The sequence below is a fragment of the Netta rufina genome (assembly GCF_964035555.1).
Source record: "Netta rufina genome assembly, chromosome: 2".
Taxonomy (NCBI): domain Eukaryota; kingdom Metazoa; phylum Chordata; class Aves; order Anseriformes; family Anatidae; genus Netta; species Netta rufina.
The window spans coordinates 124,537,525-124,562,442 of record NC_140124.1 but is presented as its reverse complement, the minus strand read 5'-3'; the positions used below and the strand labels follow the sequence as shown (position 1 = coordinate 124,562,442).

The window sequence follows — 24,918 nt, the reverse complement described above, 5'->3', positions numbered from 1 at the left end:
CAAATCCAAACTAAATCCTCCAGCCTGCCAGCAAAGCACTGGATATGATCTATTCAGAAATGCATAGGATAGTATATTATTTTGGTGCATTCTTTAGTTATTAGTTTATGGTAAAGCTTAGGTCAAAAAGAGGAATGCCTTGTCAGGTCACTCTCTGTCAGTCCACAACAAATGTTAACGATTTGCAGGACTGTCTAGAAGGGCTTCAAAAACAGAGAGCTGGGGGAAAATAAAGCAGTGTGATTCAAGATATCATGCCAACTGAGAGAAGGGGGTGCAAACGAACACTCCAAACTCCCATTTTTCCAGGTTGTGTGTGTGTTTCTCACTTTAGGACGTGGCTTTGGTTGGAGACAAGCCCCTGCACAGAACAGACCTCCAGGCCACCTGGTTTTCTATTTTCCCTAAAGCATGCCTTTGTCGTTTCTTCTCACTTTCCAACAGATGCTGCACTTGAGGTATCACCTCCCGAGCCTTTCATCGCCTTGCCCACAGCACGGTGCAGCGGGGCACCCCCGGGGGCTGCCAGAGGCACCCGCGCCCCGCCAGCTTCGTGGGGACAAGCACCAAGTTGCGGCCCCCGGCGGCTCCAGAGGAGAGGCACCAGGGGGGGGTGGCTCTGCAAACTCCTGCAACTCCTCCAGCCCCAGCCCCAGCCCCAGCCCCTTCTCGGGCAAGCCCCGGGCCGCTGATCCGCTCTCCCCAGCCGGGCCGCGGCCGCGCCTGCGCTGCCCGGGGAAGGCGGGGGGGGACCGGGGGAGCCCGGCGGGAGGTGACAGCCGCCGAGGGGGCGCAGGGCCCGGCTGGCTGCCGGCTCGGCCCCGGGCTGCGCCGCAGGCACGGTGAGTAAAGCCCCGTCTTCCCCCTCCGCGACTGCCGGGGAAGGGACCCCCACGGGGGAGGGACCCACCCCGGACAGGGAACCCCCCCCGCGGTGAGGAAACCCCCGGGGTCCATGTCCCCATCCTTGTCCCCATCCCTGCCCGGTGCCCCGATGCGGCTGGGGGGGGGCGTCTCGTCGCCGGGGCTGCCGCTGCCTCCGCCGCCCGCCCTCCTCTCGGCTGCACCGAGCTGCTGCGGGGAGACAAAAGCGGACAAAGGAGGCAGGCAGAAGGCGCGTTGCACGGCACAGCACAGCACGGCACGGCACGGCACAGCACGGCTCCGGGCGCTGCCGTGTGTCGGGGGACTCCCTGCGAGCCGTGCCGCCGGGGCACGTTGGGGCTGCCTGCCCCGGTCCCGCTGCCGCCCGGGCTTTGTTCCCCTGCCGTCCTCCCGATTTATGCCGGCGCCGTTATTTTTAGCCCCGAGGAGGAGAAGCTTGGCGCGGCCACCTCTGCCCCGAGGGGCGGCGGGGGAAGGAGGGAGGGAGGGAGGGAGGGAGGGAGCGGGGCGGGCGCGCTGGGACGGGCGCCGCTGACCTCCCGCTCTCCGTCCCGCAGGTCGGCGGCCGCCCCCCCCTCCCCCGGAGCTGTGTCACCGGCGGCGAGGAGCGAGGATGAGGGCTGCGGAGCGGCGCTGGGGGGCGGCAGCCGCCGGCAGCGGGGGCTCCCCGGCGGGCCCGCGGCCCCTCGAGCGACGCGGCGGCAGGACAGAGCCGCAGGAGCCTCCGGCATCGGACACGTGCGGCGGGGCGGCCGGCGGCCGCGGCTAGGGCCACCCCCGTCCCCTCCCTCCTCCTCCTCCTCCTCCTTCTTCTCCTCCTCCTCCTCCCTCCGCGCTATGCTGCACGCCCGCCGGGCCCCTCAGCGCGCCGGGCGCACGGCGCCGATGGAGCCGAGCGGGCCGCTCTGAGGCCGCCGCCGGTCGCAGCATGGCCTCGGCGGGCAGCCCGGCGCCGCGGAGCCCCGGGGCGGAGCGGCCGGAGGCGGGTGCGCGGTGCCGCAGCCTGCCCGTGCTCGGCTCCCCCCTGGCGGCCGGGGGCGGCGGCGGCGGCGGCGGAGCCCCCTCGGGCCACGCCGTCTCGGCGGCTCCTGCTCAGGACGAGGGAGCCGGGGCTGCCCGGCCCCCGGCAGCCGCCGCCGTCGGGAGCCTGCCCCGCAGGACGGAGGTGCCGAGCCGGGGGGTGCCCCTCGGAGCGCCCCCTCCGCCGGCGCTGCTGCTGGCGGGGCCGCCGGGCAGAGCGTGCCTGCGGGCAGTGCTGGCGGACTCGCGGTTCTTCTTGGTGTGCATGTGCTTCCTGACCTTCATCCAGTCCCTCATGGTGTCCGGCTACCTGAGCAGCGTCATCACCACCATCGAGCGGAGATACAGCCTGAAGAGCTCGGAGTCGGGGCTGCTGGTCAGCTGCTTCGACATCGGGAGCCTGGTGGTGGTGGTGTTCATCAGCTACTTTGGGGGGCGCGGGCGGAGGCCGCTCTGGCTGGCCGTAGGGGGGTTCTTCATTGCGCTGGGGGCCGCGCTCTTCTCCCTACCTCACTTCATCTCCCCACCGTACCAGATCCAGGAACTGAACTCCTCCGTCAGTAACGAGGGCTTGTGCGTGACCGGCAATGGCACCGCCAAAGAGCAGTGGGACTCGCCGGCCTGCGTCAAGGACTCCGGTGGCAATGATCACTCCCTCTATGTAGCTTTATTCATTTGTGCCCAAATCCTCATTGGCATGGGCTCGACACCCATCTATACCTTGGGACCAACCTACTTGGATGACAATGTCAAGAAAGAAAACGCCTCGCTTTACCTAGGTAAGGCATCCATGCTGAAAGGCTGAACCCCAGGTCTCTGAGGCGCCGTACCTTCTGAACAGCACCCGTGCTAAGTTTTCTTTCTAAAGTAAACTTTTGAGTTAAAATCACCCTGCTTTCCTACTTTAAAATGTTCCTTCTCCCCCTTTCTCATGGGATGGTGAACAGCAGTAACAGGTGAAGCCAAGGCAGTGTGTGTAAAAGTGGCTGCACTCACACCCGGCTGCATGCGTAGCAGGACATCAGAGAAGGTCGTCCTCTCTTAAGGCTTTTCAGCACTTGACTTGAGCAGGTGACTTCTTCGGCAAGCAGCGTTAAAGTTAGCCGTTCCCCTTCAAGGGTTTCTTTTTGCTAATACAGAAGCAATATATTTCCAAATTTCGGTCAGCCTTCCTTTAGCCTAGACTATCTATAATGGTAATGTTTTATTAGTACTTTGACAGATTTTTACATGTTTTGTTTTACTTTATCAGAATTTAACTAGCACTGAATTTTGGCAGCGAATCATCTGGGAACTCAGAATGAGTTAAAAAAAAACAAACAACTTTGATAAAACAGCAAATGAAAGCCTTCAGGGTTAAGAGCTCAGTTAGGGGAGCTCAAAGAACACCACAAAACCACAGTTTTATGTACCGTTAATATCTAGCACCTGGCTTTTGGCACGTACAGATAGTCTTCTTGACAGTCATCCTATGATGAGAGAAAAGAGTTTCTTGAGTAACTGGGTGCTAAACTTTTTTGGAGTTTGGAGATCATAATTTTTTGATAGCATGTGTAATGTGAGGGAAGATTGTTCTCTGAATTCTCTTAGTATCTTACATGATTCTGTGAGAAATGAATCTCACTCCTTCAAATAAGTTTCAAATAAAGGGAGGCACTTACGGTGCTGGGAGAGCTGTGAAATGGTTGTGGATGCTCAGCACTCCCATTTTCGGTTTAATTTGCTACATCGTTACGATAACCTTGGAGATAATCATTCCGTGTAAAATAGACTGTCACAAAAGGAATACACACAGCGTGTCTGTAATTACTTTGTTAAGCAGAAGTAATGATCTGGATCTGTGTTTTTTATTCCTTTTGACCTGTTCTTCAGCAATTTGGCTGCTCCCTGAACCATTTTAAAGCCAGTTCTAAGTGCAGTGTCGTGAGAAAGCCTTGGGCATTGTTAGGCTTTAGAAGGAAAGATGGGGATTCTCTGGGGTTTTTCTCCTGTTTTCACAACATTGCTGATGTGAATTATTTGATAAAACATTTTCCCTCTCTCCACACCCGCTGAGAAAGGTTAACTGGTATGGAAATTTCTATTAACCTGGAATCAGCTCTGTTGGCGGTACAGAAAAGCAAAGAATCTTCTTGTTGAGGTTCCTAACTATATTTTGGAGCAGTAGAGAGGGGTCTGAAACTTTCTCCAGTAGATGATTTCATACAGTCCTCAGAAACAAGGAAGAAAAAGGAGGAATAGTTGCAGGCAAGACATGAAGGGCAAAAGAGAGGAATGGTGTGAGAAGTGGAAGAAAGCCCTTGCCCAAGGGGGAAGCAAGGTCAGCGTTTGTTTGGAAGTCCTCACTGCAGGAGAAGCTATGCTTGCCATGAAAGTACTCCTACCGCAGGAAATCGTAACAAAGTGACTCAGATAACTTAATTACTGCAAATATCAGCCTTAAAGTTAACAAAGGTAAAGGACACCAGCAGCTGTTGGAAGACTGTGTGTGACCCTGGAGCTCACACTGAATTCACTTTGATCTATAGTGGGAATACCCTCGTAGATTTGATGTTCGTATGTAGCGATTCAGAGCAGTGAAGATGAGATACCATCTGAGGAGTAAATGCAAATTTTATGCCAGCCATCTGATAGTATCCACAGGGAAAAGAATTACAATGAACACAAAGCACATTTTGAAAACAGAGTAAGATATATCATCGCTTTCTGTCAATTTTTGAGCTACAGGCAGTGTTGCTTGCCACTGGAAATCGAGGTATTATGTTTTTAAACAATGTGAAATTTTGAAGAAACCTTCACTACTTCAGGTTTGAATATTTACCTCTACCTTAGGCTCAAGTCAAAGACTTTTTGAGGGGCAGGAGTAAAATCTGAGTTCTGTGGAAAGAAATAAAAAGAGCATTGTGTGACATGTTGATGTGAGCAAACCTGGATTTTGGAGCTCCTCCGAGGTCTGGAATGTCTCATGTCCAGCCGGGCACAGGGATGGGACACAGGTGGTAAGGGCATGGCTTGTCGGGCCAGCCAGCACACATCCTGCATTGTGCAATGCTCATTTCTCAAGGCACTGTGGTTTTATTACAGGGGCAAGTTATGCAAATGGTGTCAAAATGTAAAATGCATGTGTGCATGTAGCGGTGAGCTAACAAAAAAATCTTGGACTGCACTGTTCAGAGGTTTTTGAAAAGAAAAGAAAGCCTGGTGAAACAGATCCCATCGACACAAGAACACATCTCAGTGAAGATGAGTTAATTTCAAAATAGAAGTATCCTCTAACGCAGAGTGGAAAGTCCCTACTGTGTTTGTAATCAAGTTGGTGTTGCATGCTGTGTTTTCATTGTGGGAGAAGTAACATCAATATGTGTTCAAATGGGAAAAGTTTGTTTAGAAGTGTGTAAGTTGTAAAAGCTCCATGGAGCTGCACAACTCAGCTCTTCAGCTCAAGTTTGCCCACTAATTGTAGGGTGCTAAAGCCCCCTCGGTATCACTAATCCTGATTCTGCAAAAACTCACCTTATGCGGCTGTGGAAGCTATTTTATTTATTTTCCGAGTTAATCCAGCTCAGGGCTCGAGTGGCAATAGCATATCCTCTTAAGTGTAGGCATGCAAGCTCAATGTGGACAGCTGTTTTAACATTCCTGGCTGGAAGTCCTGCTCTCAGAAAAAACATATTTGATGCTTATACATAGTCTCTTGGCTGCCTACACATAAGTCCATCTGTCGGGGTGGCACTGCGCCAGTTTACAAGGTGGTATGTCATTTTTAGTAGGACAAAGGTGCCAAGCAGGGATGTGTGTTTGGGCCGCCTGCATAGCAATGTGCAAGCTCACCCTTCTGTGGGATGTTTCTTCCTTGTGAAGGCAGAGCTTAGGGTCCTCCTGCCCCCCAGCCCCGGCGGTGCTTTGATGCCACAATGCTGACTTTGAGAAAATGCATGACATCAGACTTGGGAACAAGTCAGGATTGTAACAGGTGCCTAGGAAATACAAGAACTGGCTCCGTTAATCGCAGATAATCCAAAATGGAAGTTACATGCTTTCTATAAAAACTGGGCAATTGCTAAGTTGTCTTTGTCTGCTTCTGAAGTCTGTCCCTTCTGTGCTTGGCCATAAGGTGTGCAGGTAATTACATCAGGGTGAAAACCCTTCCATTTCATTTGGAATCGGGTTGGACTTCCCAAGTCTGTTTTTGTACTCCTGATGGTGTTTCTGCTACCAATCAAATTCTAAAACTTAACTTAGACATAGTGTGTTTTTGTAGAGATCCAGAAGTCTGTCTCGACTATGAGTTTACCTTGTGTTTGTGTCATGAATTATAGGAGCTGTTTCTGAAATTAGCTGTAGGACTTGGAAAAGGAAGGTTTATTAGCAGCGTTATAGTGCCTGAATAATTTCTAAATATTTTTGCGTATTTTGCAAGTGGATGTTTTAATAACAAAGGAATTTCCTTTGAAAATTCATGCATAAGACAGCATTAGTTTTACAGAAATACTGTGTTAATGAGAACATTTCGGCATTCAGGAATATTTGACTTTCACCAGTACCCTGGAAAAGACTTGTGGATGAATTAATTGTTGTGCTAGGGATGATTTATTCTCACATTCCAGCATGCTATAGGCTGGTGATGATGGGATATTAGAAAATGGCCTAAGGAAGTTTAATTTAAGGCAGGCTTTCTGTAGCTTTGGGAACAAACGGTAATTACAAAATGCAAAGATAAAGCTTTTATGGGAGAATAGCAGAAAAATTGGATAAATGTGTGTAAATAGGGTTGGTACAGATAATGGCATAGGAGCCAGGGGAGTAAAATCCTTTCCTAACGTGGAAGAAGAATAAATATTTAGACTGGTTTCCAAAATATTTGGACTCCGGCTTTGTTTTCAGGAGGATCATTTGCGGGCTGCTATTTCTAACATTAGCAAAAGGGCATCAAAGCTGTAACTGGCAAAAATGCTCACAAGCATTTTTCACTGCTTGCTCTATTTCCTATTTAAATGAGCAGTGTGCTCAGGTTATTCCTCAAATACGGGATTAATTTGTCTGAGTGAAAGCTACTCCTTGGTTTATCCATGCGCTAACACAAAGAGCTGGCCCACCAGCAGCCCTTTGTATGGATGTGGGCTTGCTTGCTTCATGCAGCAGCTGGGCAGAGCTGGCTGCAGCCCGAGAGCACTGTGCTCTGGGCTGGCCTTAGCATCTTGTGATGCAGGTGAAGCAGCTGCAGGTCTCTTTGTGCACATGGATTATGTTGTACTGTGCTTCTTGGGCATTCCTGTAACCTCTTTTATGTCAAAATGCTGATCAGGCAGCAGGCATTGTTCCTAATGATTATTTAAAGTGCCATTGTGCAGTTTTACTGCCCTATTCTACAGCTAAGGGAATGGCAATGGAAAGGCAAATTCTACTTTTCTGCTTTAGTCTCCTGCTCCCAGGTGGACTGCTACATTTTTTTCATAGTGTAATCCTCGATATCATTTTTTTACAGGCATTGAAAGGAAGGATGGGTTGTGAGCACTGTGTGCATATAATAAGTTCAGTGAAGGGTGGGTGCAGCCTATCCTCTGAAGTTTTCTGCCTGCAGGCTTTGATGGTGAGCGTGGTACACCTTCACTTGCATGGTCAGGATTGTGTCCCTAAGGGGTGCTTCCTGCATCTCTCCCCTCATGTCCCTGCCATTAGCCATGTCATCATTCACAAGCAGCTCTATTGACAAGGTGTCACTGGCAGTAACTGGCAAAATGAGGTTTGCCGTTTTTAGGAGCAAGAAGAGGCTTTTATATGCATATATACTTGCCTGATAGCCTGTTTCCCTTTATATTAGATAACAAAATTAGGTGGGACCCCGGAGTCTGAAGTTCAGTGGGGTCTCAGTCCCAATTGTTGTCCTTGCTTAGCGCTTGTCACATGTCAGCCTTCTGGGTCTGAAAGTGCCCTTTTCACCCGCTCACGCTCGGGAATGCTGTTTTCTTGGAGAGCAGCTCTTTCCTCCCAGGAGAGCCTCTGCCGCCATCCAGATTTCAGCAGACAAATGTCTGAACTTGCAGAGTTCCCCAGAGGATCTCGGAAACTTAGACATGAAAGCAGCCTTTGAGTAACAGCTTGTCTGTACCTTCTCCCAGGGACTGGAGGCTTGGGATCCAGTGTCTAGTTACCCTGGAGCTGGAAACTTTAGCTCAATACCCTGCCTATTTTGTAAGGAGTTCACGTAACCACTGCTGCTGCAGGTGGGTTGGAGTGTAAATGGCTGAGGATGCTTTGTGGTTTCTGTAGCTTCCCTTAACACTCATGAAGCGGCCACCTCACCTGTCCAGGCTTAATTTATGCTGGTATAAGTCATGAAAGTGCTTCTGCAGTCAGAGGAGTGTGTGATCTTGGTGTGCAGATGGGCTTTCTCCCTACCCTCACACAAAGATAAATAGCTTTCTGTGCAGAGAACACAGATAGGTGTGTAAACTGGGCTTGACCTGCCATCAACTAAAAGTATTAATCAGGGGATTTTTAAAACTGGTGAGTGGATTTTGTCCATGGGTTTTAAAAGGGCAGAAAAGTAACTCAATCGCATGAGAATCTTTCTATAGTCTCACCCTTTATTTTTAACCTGTTTTTGGTCTTCTTCATCCTGATAATATTCTTAGAGCCTCTATTAAATGTGGGAGGCATGAGCTCAGTTCTGGTCTTTGTTATTTTTACATACTTTTTATATTTATTTTGAAAACAATTGAGAAGTGGAAGGGGAAGAGGAAAGACCCAGGTGGACTGCAGTGTGAGCTCTGATGGCAGAGCAAGCCGGTGGCCTTCCTCAAACATGAATCATCCGCAGAGTTATCAAAGTTTCAGCTCCCGGTCCAAGGGTGCCTCTGCAAACCCATCAGCAGCCACAAGCGATGCTCGGAGTCATCAGGGCTGGGGTCTGAAGCATCACAGAGATTGTCACTTAAGTCAGCCAGATCTGTACCCCAGCTCCTTCCAAGTGCCCAGGAAAAAAGAAAAAAAAGGGACATTTCCCATGGTGGGAAAGAATATGTCAGTGTACTGCAGCACAGAGAGAGATGGGCTATGTCCTGCTTTGTCTCTGAGCAGGACAGAGCAGTTGGGAGTTTGTGCATCTGTTGTGCTGTCATGGGGCCAGAAATTCATGCATGCCGCGCAGTGCTACCGGGAGAGCTCACGGACCTGGGTCTTTCCTCTTCTCTTTCCTACAGCCTTCTCTTCTGCACAGCCAGTTTGTTCTTGCTTGAGAATCTGGAAGGTGTGAGCACGGAAACTCAAGTGCTGCATTGTGCTGCACTCACAGCTGGTAGTGTAATTGGGAGGCACTGATTCTCACATAGGTAAACAGCTTATTTGGCATGAGGAGAAAAAAAAAAGCATGTATTTTTACTCGTTATTTGAAAAAGCTGATACGAAAATTATTGAAAGACAATAAACACAGCTGTATGATGTGAAGTGCCTGTAGAACAGCACTGGTTGTGCACTCCTGTAATGTTCCTCTGAGTCTCCTCTCCATTTTCCATGCAGGTGCTTTTGTAGCAGCTTGCTTTCTTTTCAGTGTCTTGCTGGGATTTTTTTTTGGTTGCTTCCATTTTCTCCCACACCTGTATTGATTTTAACACTTCCTTTACATTGCAGCACGCACTGCAGGACCTCAGTATGACAGTTACCTCCACTCCTGTGATCGTTGGTGCTTACAGGAGGAGAGTGAAAGCTTCAAGAGCCTCAGCATGCATTTTCTTAAAATCCAGTGCTGCTCTGACATGAACTACCACTTCTCCACTCATTTGAATTTAGTCAGCTTTTGTGAGTTAGCAACAAAATATATATCATATATCTATGTGTATATGTATATCTATATATCCTATATGGATACATTTATAATATATCCTATATTTATGTGTCTGTATTTAATGAATTTCTTCTGATTGATAAAAAGTAGATCCTGTATGGATTCTTCTGTGGTTTTATCCTTGCCTTTTTGCATTCATTAAACTCTTCTCCGGAGTCAAAATATTTCAGACAATCCAAATATTAGCTAAGCATGTCTTCTGATAGATACTTTGCTAGCCCAGTGCTTGCTGTTGTAGTTTGCCACAGTGTTTTTCACAGTTCTGCTCCCCGTGTTTTCCTTCAGGTCTTGTGCAGGCACTTGGAGGTGCCAGGGTGCTCCTGAGGTCATGTGCTCTGAATCACACCTAGGTTCCCACTTCTTTTTTTTTTTTTTTTTTTTTTTTTTCAGTTCCTGTTTATATTAAAATCTGAACACTGGACCTCCCCAAGAGTCATTTTAAGAAGTGCATTTGTGCAGATAAAGAGTAGATAGTGAAATAGTTGTGAGCATGCTGCTGTGGCTGCTGGCCTGTAATTACTCAAACAGAATGTGTTAAGCAAGCCTCGTTTGTGTCCAAAATATATCGATAAAGGAAATACTCTGTAAGGTATTTGCTGCTGCTGCTGTGTGTTAAGCCCTCCCTGTGCTTGAGGAGAAATTGCTGTATTCAGCTGAGTTGATGACTGGGTAGATTTTGCTATGTGTCAGACACCTCAGAACATTGCCTTTTCCACCAAAGGTCCCAAAGGAGTGAGCTCAGAGCCTTGCAGATGAAATACAAGGGAAATTCATGAGCACAGTCCCCTGACGCTGCTGGTTAGGTGGGGTTTTCGGCTGAATAGAAACCAGGAGTTTTTGAAGGAGAAGGAAAGGTTCAGTAGTGCAGGGCTGGCTGTGCCTCTTCTCTGCTGCAATGGGGAAAGCCAGAGATGCTGCTTCTGTGGAGTCCCAGAAAGCCCCTGGCAAGGCCGAGAACTTTTGAGGATTACGAGAAGAGGGAAGCTTTGCTTCCACCCATGCTTTCCTTTCCCCGAGCCCAGCATGTCCCACTATTGCCTATAGTGCCTCTCTGCACCACTGTGCAGAACGTGGCTCACCCACCCCTGGTGTTTCAGGAGCTGGGATCTAACAAGTGGTGAGGAAATAGTTTGCCACTGTCTGATTTGTAATCTGTTTTTACGTTTCTGCTTATTACTTCATTCCAGTGAGTGAAAAAGAGGCTTAATAGATAGTGCACTCTTGTGGAGTGCCGATAACTTCAGCAATGGCCCTCCCATTTCAAACAGTGAAAAAAATCACCTATTATAGAAAACCACTACATAACATTGCAGATTCTCATTTTCGCGAACCTGATGAGCAATTTATGTCAACTTGATTTAATACAGCTGTTTAGTGGCAGAAATAGCGAGGGTATCTCTAGGGAGAATTTTGGTCGTGGGGGAATACAGCTAACACATGAGGTTTTGATTCTGCAGTGTGGTAGTGCTGATGCACACAAATTCAGACATTCATCTGGAACGTTACGTCATTGACCTAAAATGGGAATTTCAGAAAATTAAGTTTCTTCTGTTAATAGCATGACTGAGGGCTGGAAGTGGGCTTTTGGGGTCTGAAACAAGTGATTGTTATTTTGTTACCCCCGCTTACTTTGTAATTAGAGGAACATAAGTCCTGTTACTGTTACACACCAAGAATAAAAAGTGCTCTGAACCCAGCACTTCATCTCTGTAATGTAATGCCACAATGTAAATCATTTCTCAAAGGTAGGGCTGAGGAGTGAATTGAGGCTTAAAGAAAGAGCTTTACTCCAAAGTAGAGGTCCCAGGTAGCAATTGCCGTCTCTGGATCATCTGTTGGCCTCAGTGAATGAATATTTTCATGGGGCCGTGATTATAGCGACACAGCTACAGGTGACCAGCGTGAATTCCTTTGCTGCAGATGCAGAGGGGATTAGTTGCAAGTAGGCAGTAATAGCTCTATATTTGCTTCTGTGGCTTTTCCAGAAGCTCCAGGAGAAGGAAGATGAATACTTCTGGAAGAGTACCCTCTACATGTAGGGATACCTCTGTACCTGAGCCTAAGTAGAAATTGAAAACAAAATCTTTCACGATAAGCATTTTTTTTTAATGGCTGATATGTGTTAGCAATTGATTTTTGCTTAGATGTGGATATTTTTTGTTCTTACTGAGTTTTGTGGGTAATTGCTCCATCTTTGAACACTCAGAAGCAAGCAGGACACAGCAAGTAGGGAGGCATTTCACCTTGAGTACCAAAACAAAACAAAACAAAACAAAACAGGATAAGGAAATGGCATCTATGCGTTTCAGACAGTTAAAAGATCAGCCTTATATGAGAAATGAGATGTAAGCTTTTGACTAGTATTTGCCTAGCCAGTTAATAGGAAAGGAGTTGAAAAAAGCTTTTACACCTATTGAGTCAGAAGATTTGGATGCTTTTTCAGCCTAATGTAAGGGTTGGAGATTCAGTTTACCAGAGGGAAAAAAAGAGGAATATGTGAACTAATGTAATTTGAAGAGTTCCTACACCAATGTAGTCAGAGCAGTACTTATCCTTTGGATAAGTAGCAATATTTTAAGAGGAAAACAGAGTATTTGGATAAGGTAAAAATGAACTGTTTATGACCAGATAGATCTCTAATTAACTTCCCTTCATCCTTACTTCTCTCTTCATCCTTCGCTGCACTCCCACCTCCAAACGTAAATCCTACAAAAAGAAGAGCACACTGTGGTCCATAGTAGTGCAATGCTTTCAGGAAAACCCCATGTTTTAGTTCTCAGAGTTTTATTTTCTGTTTTCATACATATCTTGAGTGTTACAGAGACTGAAGAAAGGGTGATGGAAGAAATGCCACAGTTCCAAGTGACATTCTCTCGGTATGTGAGAAATAACAGTTCGCTGTTTGCCCAAGTCAGCACACTGAAATCTTTTGCCAACAGTTGGGTCAGAGCTGACCAGCTTCCCGTAGGAGGAGGAGATGTAACTGGCACAGACAGTGGGAGGACTGCTGAATGGTCATGGTAGAAGGGTTTGATAGCCGTGAGGTTTATATTAACACACAGACACCCTATACTACGAGCCAGCTGCTTTTTGTTTGAATTGTGCCTGACAGGAAAAAAATGGTGTAGTGTATTAGGAATGTGGCGAAATTCCCATGTCTGCTTTAGTAAGATGCTCAGATAAGTTGCTTTGTGGTCTGAACATAAAAATTTCTCCAAAGTACAACTGCTGGGCTAAGCAACTCTTTTAGAACTGGATTAATCCCAGTTTGCGTGGCCTGTCCAGAGATATTAGAAGAATTAGTAGCATGGCATTAGAAGAGATGGTAGCATGACCCTTGTGACTGTGCCACAGCCCCTGGCTGCTCTTAGGATTGCTTTCTGCTGCTTTGGTATTGAGGCAGGATATGGAGCATGAGGTGCAGGATGGTTATTTTTGTTTGCAGAGGACTGCAAAATACAGCAATTCTGCCCTTAATTTAGGCTGTATTGCACTCCTGTTAAATTAAAGACAGGAGACTCATTGACTATTTTGCTCCCTCCTCCTCCCATTTTCTTGAGCAGCAAAGCAGTGCGGGTCTCAGGGAACTGACAGCTGGCTGTTCTGTGGTGTGGGAGATCTGCCTTGAAGAATACATGTGTGGGAGTAATGATACGAGGCAGTCTTTTAGCACAACCCCTTGGTTATGTGCTGTATACTCTTGTTATACATAGTGCCAAAATAGACAGTAATCTTCTTACGTGGGATTGTGAAGCAAGTAATAATAGAGCACAAGTCAGTGTCATCAGTTCAGAGCTCATTTTTTTTATAAACATATTTGTCATTTGTATCTCCTAGATTCTTTTGAACTTCTTAATCTTTATATTAACAAAGTCCTTCTCTCCATCTGGAAATATTAATGTTTCATAGTAGCAATGTCAGCTGCTGTCAAGACCTCTATTCATATTTCTAATTGAGGCACTTACTGTAAAAAGGCCACTGAGATTTTGAGTTTTCTAATTCAGCTCATTTCCTAATATAAAAAATTCAGATTAAGAAAAACTAGGAAATCACTTAGTCTGCATGAAATATTTCGGCTGCCTTTCGAGGCAGCCAGAAAAGACCTGAACACTTGGAGTTGCAATCCACAAGCTGCTCATCCGATTTAGAGCACATGAAGCAGGCTGCTGTGCAGCAGGGCACGCAGGATAAGCGTGTACAGGAGGAGAGAAGCAATTAGCTGTACACCAAGCGGAGTCAGAGCAGAGAGGAAGATCTGGAGGCGTTTAATTAATATTAATGCTTTTGTGCTTCTGAATGCCAACGTCTTGCTAGGTTACTGCTGTCTTGGCCTTGTGGTTCTGTAGTCTGGCATCTAATGAATGTTAGATTCAGAAAAGCTTTTGAGAAAAGTTAATAAATCACAACTAACTGTAGACACGTTCATCTTCCCTCTGAAGGTAATGAGGTGCACCTGATGCTGAATGGGAGCAGGATCAGATCTATAAAGCTTTTTCATTCTTAAACAGGTAACAACAGAAACTCTTGGGATTTTTTTACCCAATTTAAGTAATCTGAAATAATGAAAGTGCATGTGGTCTATTAAAACTTTCTCAAGTCACCAAATCAGTTAGGAAAGATTAAAACAGGGTTTCTTTTCTGTTGTGAAAACAGTTTAGAACTGGTATAATTTTTCTTAATCAGTTTTTGATGGCAAAAGTACTTCCGATGAGAAAATGTTTAGCCATCAGCGTATATTTATTTGTATAGCTTGGTATTATTAGATGCATTTTTGCTTTTCAGTTCTTGTTATTCATTTCAGCTTCTGTTCATTCTTGGGTGGAAAACAGGCATGTCCCTGTTTGAAGATCACTGCCTGTGCAACTCCTCTTGCTCCTGTTTTTATCCAGTGTGTTGTTCATGACATATTTAGACTCTAGTAGGTTAGAGGGAAAGAAGCTTTCCATTTGCTCCCGTTGGGAATACTCTGTGATTCAGGTTTACCTATTTTGACGTTTTGTAAATATTTCCCTGGTGGGTTTTAGCAGTGTGTGTTAGTACAAGGATGATCTCTGTGCTGACTTACGATTTGTGCAGTAGCACTGACATAATCCATTTTGAGTTGTACCTGGTTATCACAGACCATTTGTATAACCATAAGGGGCCATCCACAGACTATACAGTTTTTCTTAGACATTACCTGTGTTTAGGTAACCCTCCGTCACCTGATAAGCACTTATCTATACCAACAGTTTCTTGTTCAGTTGTGAGAGCAAAATTTTATATCAAATTACATTTAATATATTGCTGCATTGTGCTGATCGACTGCTACTAGATATATTCAGATTTTGTGTGTACTGTGTGATTAAAGTGCTCCAATTGCACTTTATGGTAATTCATCTTTACTTTCTCCAAGGAATAAATCAAAGTTCTGGATTAGAGTCACAGTGTTTAATGATAATCTCACAAGAAGAAAGCTGAACAAAAACATGTGGATTTTCCTGTTCTGATGGATATTTAAGTGTATAGCACTTCATTTCCTTATTCATCTGGGACTTTCCATCTGAATGTTGTTAATACCGCGGTAATAGCTTGCAGGTTTGGTAAATGGTCATGAATGCTTGAATTCTGAAATACGGCCTTCTGAATACCCTTACTAGTAGCAATATGCTGTAAATATAATGTAAAAAAAGGGCTAGTGTTAGCCTGAATTGGATCTGGAGCCTGTTTTCCCCTACGTCCATCCCTTAATTTTTGCTAGCCTAGGGATCAGTTGCCGTGTTGGCACGGTGTGGGTGATGGCTGCTGCCAGAAGGGAGGGCTTTCACTTGGCTGCCTTTTCCCCCGCACCATGGGTGCATGCTGTTGGCACTTCCCTGGCATTGGATTTAATGATTTTGTGACTGTAGCGTGAACCAGACCTCCTGGCTGCTCTGAAGGGAGCTCTCTCCACCAGTGGCAGCAGGACGAGCTTTGTCCCTCCCAGGGCAGCTCCCTCCTGCAGCTTGTCGGCCCTGGGGCAATGGAAGGGGGAATATTTCTGTGGCAATCTGAAGAGAAGCAGCTGTAGCAAACACCCAGTGCTACATACATGAGTTTTTAACAGTTCCCTAAAACTTTCACTCCTATAGTCATAGGACTTTTTGAAACAACACATAGTTAGCTGAATAGCTCATGTGTTTGTAGTATTTTGTAAGAAAAGATTTTTCTTTAATATCATTTTTGGAATCATGATTTCCTCACTGCACATCCTTTGGTAGAGTACACTCTTTGTATGTTTTTTTCATCTCCTACACTGTAGATAACATCACATTACCCATTAATATGCTTCATGAATGTGAAAACTTGATAGTGCAAGTGAGGGAGACGGGGGTGGGTTTCCTATCTCCTTTCCCTGTTCTCACACTGATGCCATGATCAGATGGAGGCGCTCAGCGCTATGGACCTGACTGGACATGCCTCTCTATTTCCCACCCTTTGGGTGGGTTTCTGCTACCAAAAAGCTGAAACTGGCTTGACCACAAGACCAGGATCTGGCCCATACATAGGATAACTAAAATACTCTCTCAGAAACATACGTCTTTGTAGCAGAAGCTAGCTTTGCAATTTTGTGGGGGATGGTAATGCAGAAAAGCATCTTTCTATTAAAATGTTCTTTATGACTTTCTTTCTATTGGTGTTTACTCAGCTGAGAAAGTTTATAAGCCTAACAATACTCATGGGACTCTGTAGCTGCCTGTAAACTAATTTTTATTCTGGATTAACACCAGCCTCTAAAACTAGCTGTTCCTTATATAGCATGTAGAGTCCTGGCTAAATTAAAAACCTTGTTCTGGCTTCAGTTTTGTATATGTAACCTATTTTAAAGATATTCTTTTTGTGCTTTCTGCTTTTGTAAAAATTACTGATGGAAAACTTCTGTAACCCCACCCAACCCATTTCTCTGTTGTTTGGGTTAGTGATTAAAGGAGACACTGGCACACACGTATGGCCTCTGTTCAGATCCAAGCACTCACACATGGCCAGGCCATGTCTAGTGACAGTACTGTGTACGGTTTTCAGGATATTAATATCTGGTTGCTGTTGGATGGGACCAGTTTTGTCATTTCTTATTAGTGCCTGTGTATTAACAGGTAGAGATTGTAATCTGTTTTTAAGTAACGTGTAGTCTTTATTTTGTTGAATGGTATTACATTTTCTATTATCTCAACAGAATTAAAAAGAGTTTGGAGATGTGAGAAGACTCCTAATATACTAATTAGTGTAAAAAAAAAAAAAAGATGTGGACTTGATCATCCTCTGTTATAGGCACACTCCCTTTCTTCCCTCTTCAGTCTTTCTCCCAGTAGACACCTCCTTGTGACACTGCCAGGCTTACATTGTTCTGCCTTGCCTCAAACATTTCATTTTCATTTCTGAGAACCAGCAGAAATTACATTCATGATGAGATGTCCACATTGTTCTCTGCTTTTGGATATTGCAGTGATGAATCTGATATAAAAATATTAAAATAGTGTAGGACAACCTTTTGAGATTATGTGCTCTCCTTTCACTAAGTAGCACATACAGTGATGGGTATTACAGCCCAATAAGGCATTTCTTTTGAATATAAGTATATTATTCTTACAATGATAGGACAAAGAATTTTCATTTCAAAAAATGGGAAGAGACACAAAATATAGTAATGCCTTATATTTTTTAGAAATGGCAATCAGTAGAAGTAAGCAGTCCTGCAGAAATGTTGGCACACTTATGCCAAAAACATTTGCAGAACCTCACGTAACCAGCAGCAGGGAGGATCTGTTTTTCAAACCTGGCTTTTCTGTTTCTACTTATAAACAAAGTTGATGCATCTTTGCAGAGATTAGCATCTCCAGGGTCACAGAGATAGCTGTGACATTTATGTGTTTATTTTTTAACTGAAGTGCAGCAGGGGAAACAGCTTCTGTTTAAAACTTGATGGTTTGTTTTTTCACTTACATCTTTCCCAAGCACATATATTGGATGTTGTATTACCTGAGAAAGGACAGGGGAGATGCGTGGCTGAAGTGGGTGGCAGGAGGACCATGGGGAAGTTGGTCCTCCTGCCAATGGCTCCAAAGTAGCAAAGGACTTTGGAGAGAAATTTGGACAAACCAATCAATAGTAAAAATTGCAATATTTTAGAGTTATAGTAAATGTGTGTATCCTAGAACAAAATCTCTGTAGAAATGTAAGCCCTCTGTTTTTCATTTGTTTAGAATGGAACAAAGTAAGAAAAGTAAAGACAACATATAAAATGCACGACTGATAGGTTATAGATAGATAGATAGATAATAAGTAGATAATAAGTAGATGATAGGTAGATAATTCCCCAAATAATCTCTCTGATTTTCCATCTCAGAGTTTTCAGGGCATTCCCAAAACTGGGCAGTAAGAACAGCAAGCCATGTTGTAGTTTTGTTTCATCCTGAGAAAATTTGAAGACATTTGATTGACTTCTGTGCTTTTTTTTTTTTCTTCCAAACTTTTCAATTTTGTTTTCTTGTTACGGTTATGCAAATAATTTTTTTTTGAGTTCATCTCCTCAGCCAGTTTTTTTATAACCAAAGCATTACTTCCTTCCCCTCCTCACCCCAAAATATCTGAAAACTAAAAACTGGAAAAAAAAAAAAAGTGTATTAAAATACTCCTGAGCAATGAATCATCTTTCTGGACACTTACAAATGTACAGCTGAAATGAAGGGATGGATTCACAAAAAATCCTGGGGAAAACAGTGCCCATCAGCCTTGTGCTAAATATGCCAAAGATTAGGACCTGATGGGATGTCTCTGAATTGTTTCTCCTGTTGAAAATGAGAGGCATGCTGTTGAAGTTTCCTACATAGTTTCATGTATGAAACTAAGAACATTTTTGTTTGATTATTCAGCTATATTGGCTAAGAACAAATGTCTTATTCTGCTGTCATCTCTGCTAGGTTTTCACTGCAGTGTTTTGATCTTTCAGTTGCTAAGCTTTCCCCAGCCGTTTTAGAGTTTAAAAACCATAATACTGTTTTACTCTCAGTTTTCTGTTTTGAAAGAAACATTTGCCTGAGTGGTTTATTATACGAGCTAGCAGATGGCGATTCAACTGCACTTGATCCAAAAAGAGTTGTGGTTCTGTGCGTCTGTCTCAGGCTCAGAAAATCTCAGCAAAGCACTTACAAAGTGAGCAAAGCAGTAGTAGTGGTAATTGTGCTGTTTGGGAGCACAAAAGGAGCAACGGTGATGTGTTTGACAATTTATGGAAATTAAGAGGTTAGAAGTGGACCCTAAACAGTGATGTGTCCCTCCAGTATGCCATACCTAATGCTGTCACATGAAGCTGAGGATCTTCACCTGTGTAAGATGTTGCAGTAGGCTGAAGGTCAGCATTTCTCACAAGTTGTGCAAAGACCCTTTTTAAACTGGTTCTGTTATGGTTTGGAGTCTCTGAGGGCACTGGCAGCAGTGATGGCAGAAGACTATGATCTTGGGGTGGTTTTAAAAATTGATAGTAAATTTGCAACTTAGACTGTAGACAAAAATGTGTCAAATATAATTATCTGTGTAATGGTATAAAATATGGATCTAAGTATGCTATATTAACATACTAATAATTCACAATAGCTTTAGTTCAAGGTAAAGTGATAACCAGAGAGATTTTTGTTCTAAGGCAGCTATTTCATTGTAGATCGTATTTTTATTTTTGGACATTATTAGAAGTAACTATGATCTAAACAGTGAGTGAAAATCTAAAAATGTTGCCAGTGTTGCTTTATTTGATTATTTTGCTTTTACATTATACTTTATTTGTTTTACAAGAAGCAAAAGTAAGGCTTTTACTGCATCTTGGTAACTATTCGTGAGTGCTGTATTAATTTTATGCTGAGTCTATACTGTCATAAAATAATCTCATAACAATACAGTTTGTTAAAATTACCTATAAGCCACGTGCTTTCATTTGTTTTGGAGGCAAATTTGTCAGTCTGAATCTGAACATTTGGTTAAGGGTCCACGAGTGTGTGAAGACATCTCTCTTCTGTCACTTGTAGAAATCTCCCATGGAGTGGAAGGATGCCAAGTGGATTGTCATTAGACTGGGTTGTGCTCTGTCAGCTGCTGAGACCACTAGTAACATTTGCAATCTTGGCTATTCTGAGTAATTTCACTGTCATCCTTTGAGGACCTCCCTATCAATCTCTTTGTCAGAGTTACTTTATAACAGGTTATTAAGACTTCCTGAGGAGCGTATGGAAGTCAGGGACCCTAAGGAAGTCAGGGACCCAACTTTCAATGAATTTCAGCGGGATTAAGGGCTCACATTTAATCTTCCTTGCAAACTTAAGCCCAAAGTTTCAACAATTAACTTGCTTAAAGCTGATTAAAGGCTGTGATAGTTTGCAGATTGCAGATGCAAGTGTAATCGTCTTCCAGTTGGATCTTCCCGATGTAAATAACCCAGTGGGTTGCCAGCCCACCTGTCCTGGGGCTCCCACTGATACACTGGAGAAACGGGCAAGGGCCATGCAGCCTGCTCTGGTCTTTTTCTTACCTGGGTAAGGGCTATGAGTAATAGCCACTATGATTTTCATGTCTGTCTGCTAAATGTGAAAGCACCTTATACTATTGCAGAATTACAATAGGCTTAATAACCTGCTAATTTAAGTAGCTGAGGAACAAAGCTGTCATGTCTTATTCTACTGACAAAAAGGAGAAACAAATGAGCAGTCTTTATTTAAAATAAATTGCAGACTAAAATAATTAAAAAAAATTACAGACTAAATAAAAGCCTTTTTTCTCCCACAACATATCAGCTGAAGATATTAAAGATATTAAATTACCTAATTAGTGAATTATAGCTGATTAAAAATTCTTCAATTTTACAAAATCAACCATGGATTTTGTAATAATCCATGGACTTTTGAAATATCTTGGGAGGATTCCCATTCTCATATATATATATATTTATAGGAAATACTAACACTGCAAGTTAGTAGCACTTCTATTTTTTATAACATACTAACATATCTTATTGTGATGGGGAATGAGCTCCAAATGAGGTCCTAAATCACAGTTACAGATCGTATCTTAGAAAGGAAGACAAATGTAATTATAATATTCCAATTAAAAAGAACCTTTTATAACAGTAATTACTTTTTTGATGATGCACTCAGTATTTAAACTATGACATTTAATTGAACTGATTAAAATATTCAGATGGTTTTGCTCTGACAAATTATTACTCAATTAAACTTGATTTTTAGAATATATTGATTTAGTCATTTTTTTCATGTAGATAAAAATGATTTATTTTTTACAAGGTTGAAATATTTAACTTACATTGTGTTATTTTGATTTTTATGTAGGAACATAGATTAGCATTAAAAAAAAAGACTATTTTTACTTGACATATAAATTCAAACCAAACCAAAGTAAATAAAATGCATGTAATAATGTCAAAACAAAATATTTTCATAATTCTTATTTGATTACTGACTTTGCATATCAATATCTACTTTTTCCTGTGAGATGGATATTCATTTCTTTCAGGACCCCAACTAAAACAGACTGGGCAATTGTATTTATACATTGAATCAGTTTGTTACTAACAAGTGGTGTTTGTGGTAGTTTTCTGTCCAGAGTATATATATAAAAGAATTTCCTTCCTTTCAGTTTCTTACAAAACCATATTCCTCCCTTTCCTCCATGGTTGTGTTAGGTTCCCGTCTCTCTCTCTCTCTCTCTCTCTGTCTCTCTCTCTCTCTTTTTTTAAACTTCTAGATCTTTGGCTATTCACAGTCTTTGATTTATCACAGTTTAGCAGAGCCTTTTCAAGCATGAACAGCAGCAGCTCTGGTTCTGTATCGTATTTTATGGGACCGTCTCAAGAGTGCTAGGGCACTGTGGGAACATTCCATGGTCAGGCTTGGCGTAGCCTGGGTTCCCTGAAAGACCTCTCACTTAGATCATATCTATCTAAGATCTAGGAGGTGGTTATCTAGATCTGGCTATTCGGCTGTCAAAGTCTGACTAAGCACTATAACCACTTCTAGGTGGTTTTATTTCTCCTGCCCTAATTCTATTAGAAGTTGTGGCTAGAGCCATTAAGAACAGTTTGCTGTTGCATCAATACCAAAAGCTTTTTGTTGTAGGTAGTGGTAGACAAGATAGCCTGACATTTTTATCATCCATTTGTTGTTAACGAAACTGCTCCAACAGTGAAGAAGTTCATTTTGGTTCATCTTCGTGGTGCTGCCATGAAGAACTTGGCTTTGTCCTAGCAGGACATGGAAGTGAATGAAATATCATGTCTACCATGCAATCCCCCTGTAGAGGCACAGAGAAGGAGAGGAGACCCCTACCCGGAACCCAAATCTTAAGTTTTGTTCCAGAAACAAGCATTTCAGCATAATTGCAGTTTTGTGAAATTGCCCAAATAATGCTTGTTCTTATGAGAGTAAAGGACAAATTTTGAAATTGTAGAGGTTTACATAAAAAGGTAGTGTTGTCCAATAGCCAAGATAAATAGCTTTCACTATTTATAACTATTACAGATGGATGGATTTTTTTTTTCAGACTCTTTGACCTGTAATAATATTTTCAATATGGTTTCAAATGTGACTATAGGGCTGTGCATTTCACTTCGTCAATTGTTATTTAATATTATTTTATTTGGGCTATTGCAACTTTCAACCTTTTTGAATGTAGAAAAATAACTTATTTTGCCACACAATAAATGTTAATAAAACTAACGGGGTCATCTGCAAATTACTGGAATAATGTGCTTTTGCTTACAGGCAGATTTTCAGTCAGATATGAGTAATGAACTGTAATTCCTGTTGTTTCATTTGAAAGATGAAAATGTAAGTGCAATTTACAAGGAAATCATGAAAAAATGCTATTTGGCTTGTCCTTCTTTGCAGTCTATTAGCAAGAAGTAGTCGAGGGAAAAACAATCACCAACATTTTCAATAATTAACCAGTGCCTCCTAGGCATAAACTAATTTTTGAGAGGAAATTAATTCTGAGAGAATATTGAAGTAATTTCCTTCTTTACGTCTTTGTTCCGTTGTCTTGCAGGTGGGACAAAGGAAAAATAAATATACATAGAAAGTCTTTGACTATCAGCAGATAGTCAAATGTTCCATTTGAGGAATATTTGGTCTTTCTTACTTGTGTTCTCACGGTTACTTTCTTAGACACAAGGGGTCTGGTTTTGCACAATAATGAAGTATATAAAATTTGTGTCAAACCTGCCAATGCAAATCTAATATTTGTGTGTGCCGTTACCCAGTCTGCACACAATAACCATTAAAGCCCAGATCCATAGCACATTATTCCAGTAATTTGCAGATGACCCCGTTAGTTTTATTAACATTTATTGTGTGGCAAAATAAGATATGTAGATTTTGCTAAGGAATTGGTGCTTATTCCTGGTTCTTCCTGTGATGTGGGATGGTGTACTTTCAAATCTTGTCCTGAGACTGAAAAATCTGACCAGGCTCTTCCCCTTCTTTTTTCCAAAAGTATGTGTGCTCTCCCTGCAGAACAGAACAAAAGGACCTGAATGACATGTTCATGCCTGATCACACTGCTTGAACGTGATATAAAACTATGACAGATACAGTATACTGTTCTCAGCTGGGTTTTGCTGGTCTTGTGGCTGTGGCCCTGAGCTTTCTCACTGCAGTTTTAAAATCACATAATTTTGAAATATTTCAGTCTCTTGCATTTGATTATTAGTGATCTACCTGATGAGGTTTGCTTGCAAGCCGAATTTCAACTTTCACAGTATATTCACAGATATTTTACAGTTATGATCATTTAAAGAAAAAGTGATGAGATGCAAATCACCAAGCCAGCCTCATTCCAGTTTACTTAAAGGCAATATTAAAGAAGTGAAACTTTGTTTGAAGAGGTTAAGATCAACAGAGTCCATAAGTACGTGCTTAAATTTACACCTGGGGATAGTCCCCAATGCAAAGTAACTGTGTGTTCATGCTCCTTCAACTGCCAAACAAGTTAAAAAAAAAACCAAAGGCAAGCAATTAAAAGGCAGAGATGAGATATTCCCATTTGACATGACTTAACGGAAAGAATGACTATTAGTCAAGGGGCTGCTCCAGTATCTCTTAAAGACAGCTGACAGCTTCAGTGTCCTGTTATTAGGACCATAACTGTCTAATATGACAGAAGTGCCTGCCTGCCTCACGAGAATAGCCCCACTAACTTACAGGGTCGTGCCTGCGTGAATAATTCACTAGCTTTCAGTGTTGGAATGAATGGGAAATAAGACAAATTACCTAGCAAGTTATTTCTTGGATTTTGGAGATCAAAGTTTTTAAAATGATTTACAGAAGAAGTTGGCTTAGGATTTAGGTTAGTGATTATATACAGTAGATCATTTTCTGTATGGAAATGAATGTCACGTTTATGACATTTCTTTGAAAGTAACTTTGCGATGCTGACAGGTCAAGAATTCAGAAGGGGACAAGGAGGCATTCAGTACATATTTACTGAATAGTTGATGTCTTTGCCTAGTTCTACTGGTTAAATGTAGCCACATGAGAAAATATGTTCAGAAAACATTTTTTTTTTTTTAAATCAGAGCCTGGGCACAGAGAGCTAGTAACCATCTTGGGAGTCGTTATTTTATATTTATAATGCAACATACTGACAGGGACTTGAAAAACTTGGAGGTAAGATGCGGAGCTTTTTTGATAACCGATTTCCAGAGAAAAACAGCTAAGAGCAAAGTTTTGCCTTTCAATTCATCTTTTGACATCCTCATTGCACTCAGTACAAGTAGTGTGTGTATTTGTCTGAGAGCTAAATTTCAATAAAAGTGCATTTCCACATCAAAATTGTGGAAAAATACCTTGGGGGCTTAAGAAAGATGGTTTTGATTGTTCTCTTATTCATGCATTTAAGTAGTTGTTGACACTTGTTTTGTAAAAAATATTTCTTTCCGAGACCTAAAGTCACACAGAATCACACAGAATTTCTAGGTTGGAAGAGACCTCAAGGTCATCGAGTCCAACCTCCAACCTAACGCTAACAGCCCTCCACTAAACCATATCCCTAAGCTCTACATCTAAACGTCTTTTGAAGACTTCCAGGGATGGTGACTCCACCACTTCCCTGGGCAGCCTGTTCTAACAACCCTTTCAGTGAAGAAGTTCTTCCTA

At 42.8% G+C, this 24,918-nt stretch overlaps 1 protein-coding gene across 2 annotated transcripts in view; it reads left to right on the top strand.

The window, feature by feature from the left end:
* The first annotated feature begins 774 nt into the window (after window positions 1-774).
* The window catches only part of SLCO5A1 (solute carrier organic anion transporter family member 5A1), an 82,624-nt gene continuing 58,480 nt past the window's right edge, over window positions 775-24,918 (top strand). Inside the window, exons 1-2 of one of the 2 annotated variants that reach the window (XM_084306953.1) lie at window positions 775-842; window positions 1,443-2,684. In XM_084306953.1, coding sequence (XP_084163079.1) covers window positions 1,814-2,684 — 871 coding nt within the window. In that variant the 5' untranslated portion in view covers window positions 775-842; window positions 1,443-1,813. Of the gene's footprint in view, window positions 843-1,420; window positions 2,685-24,918 lie in introns of those variants that run through there. The other variant, XM_084306954.1, reaches the window with a different exon arrangement.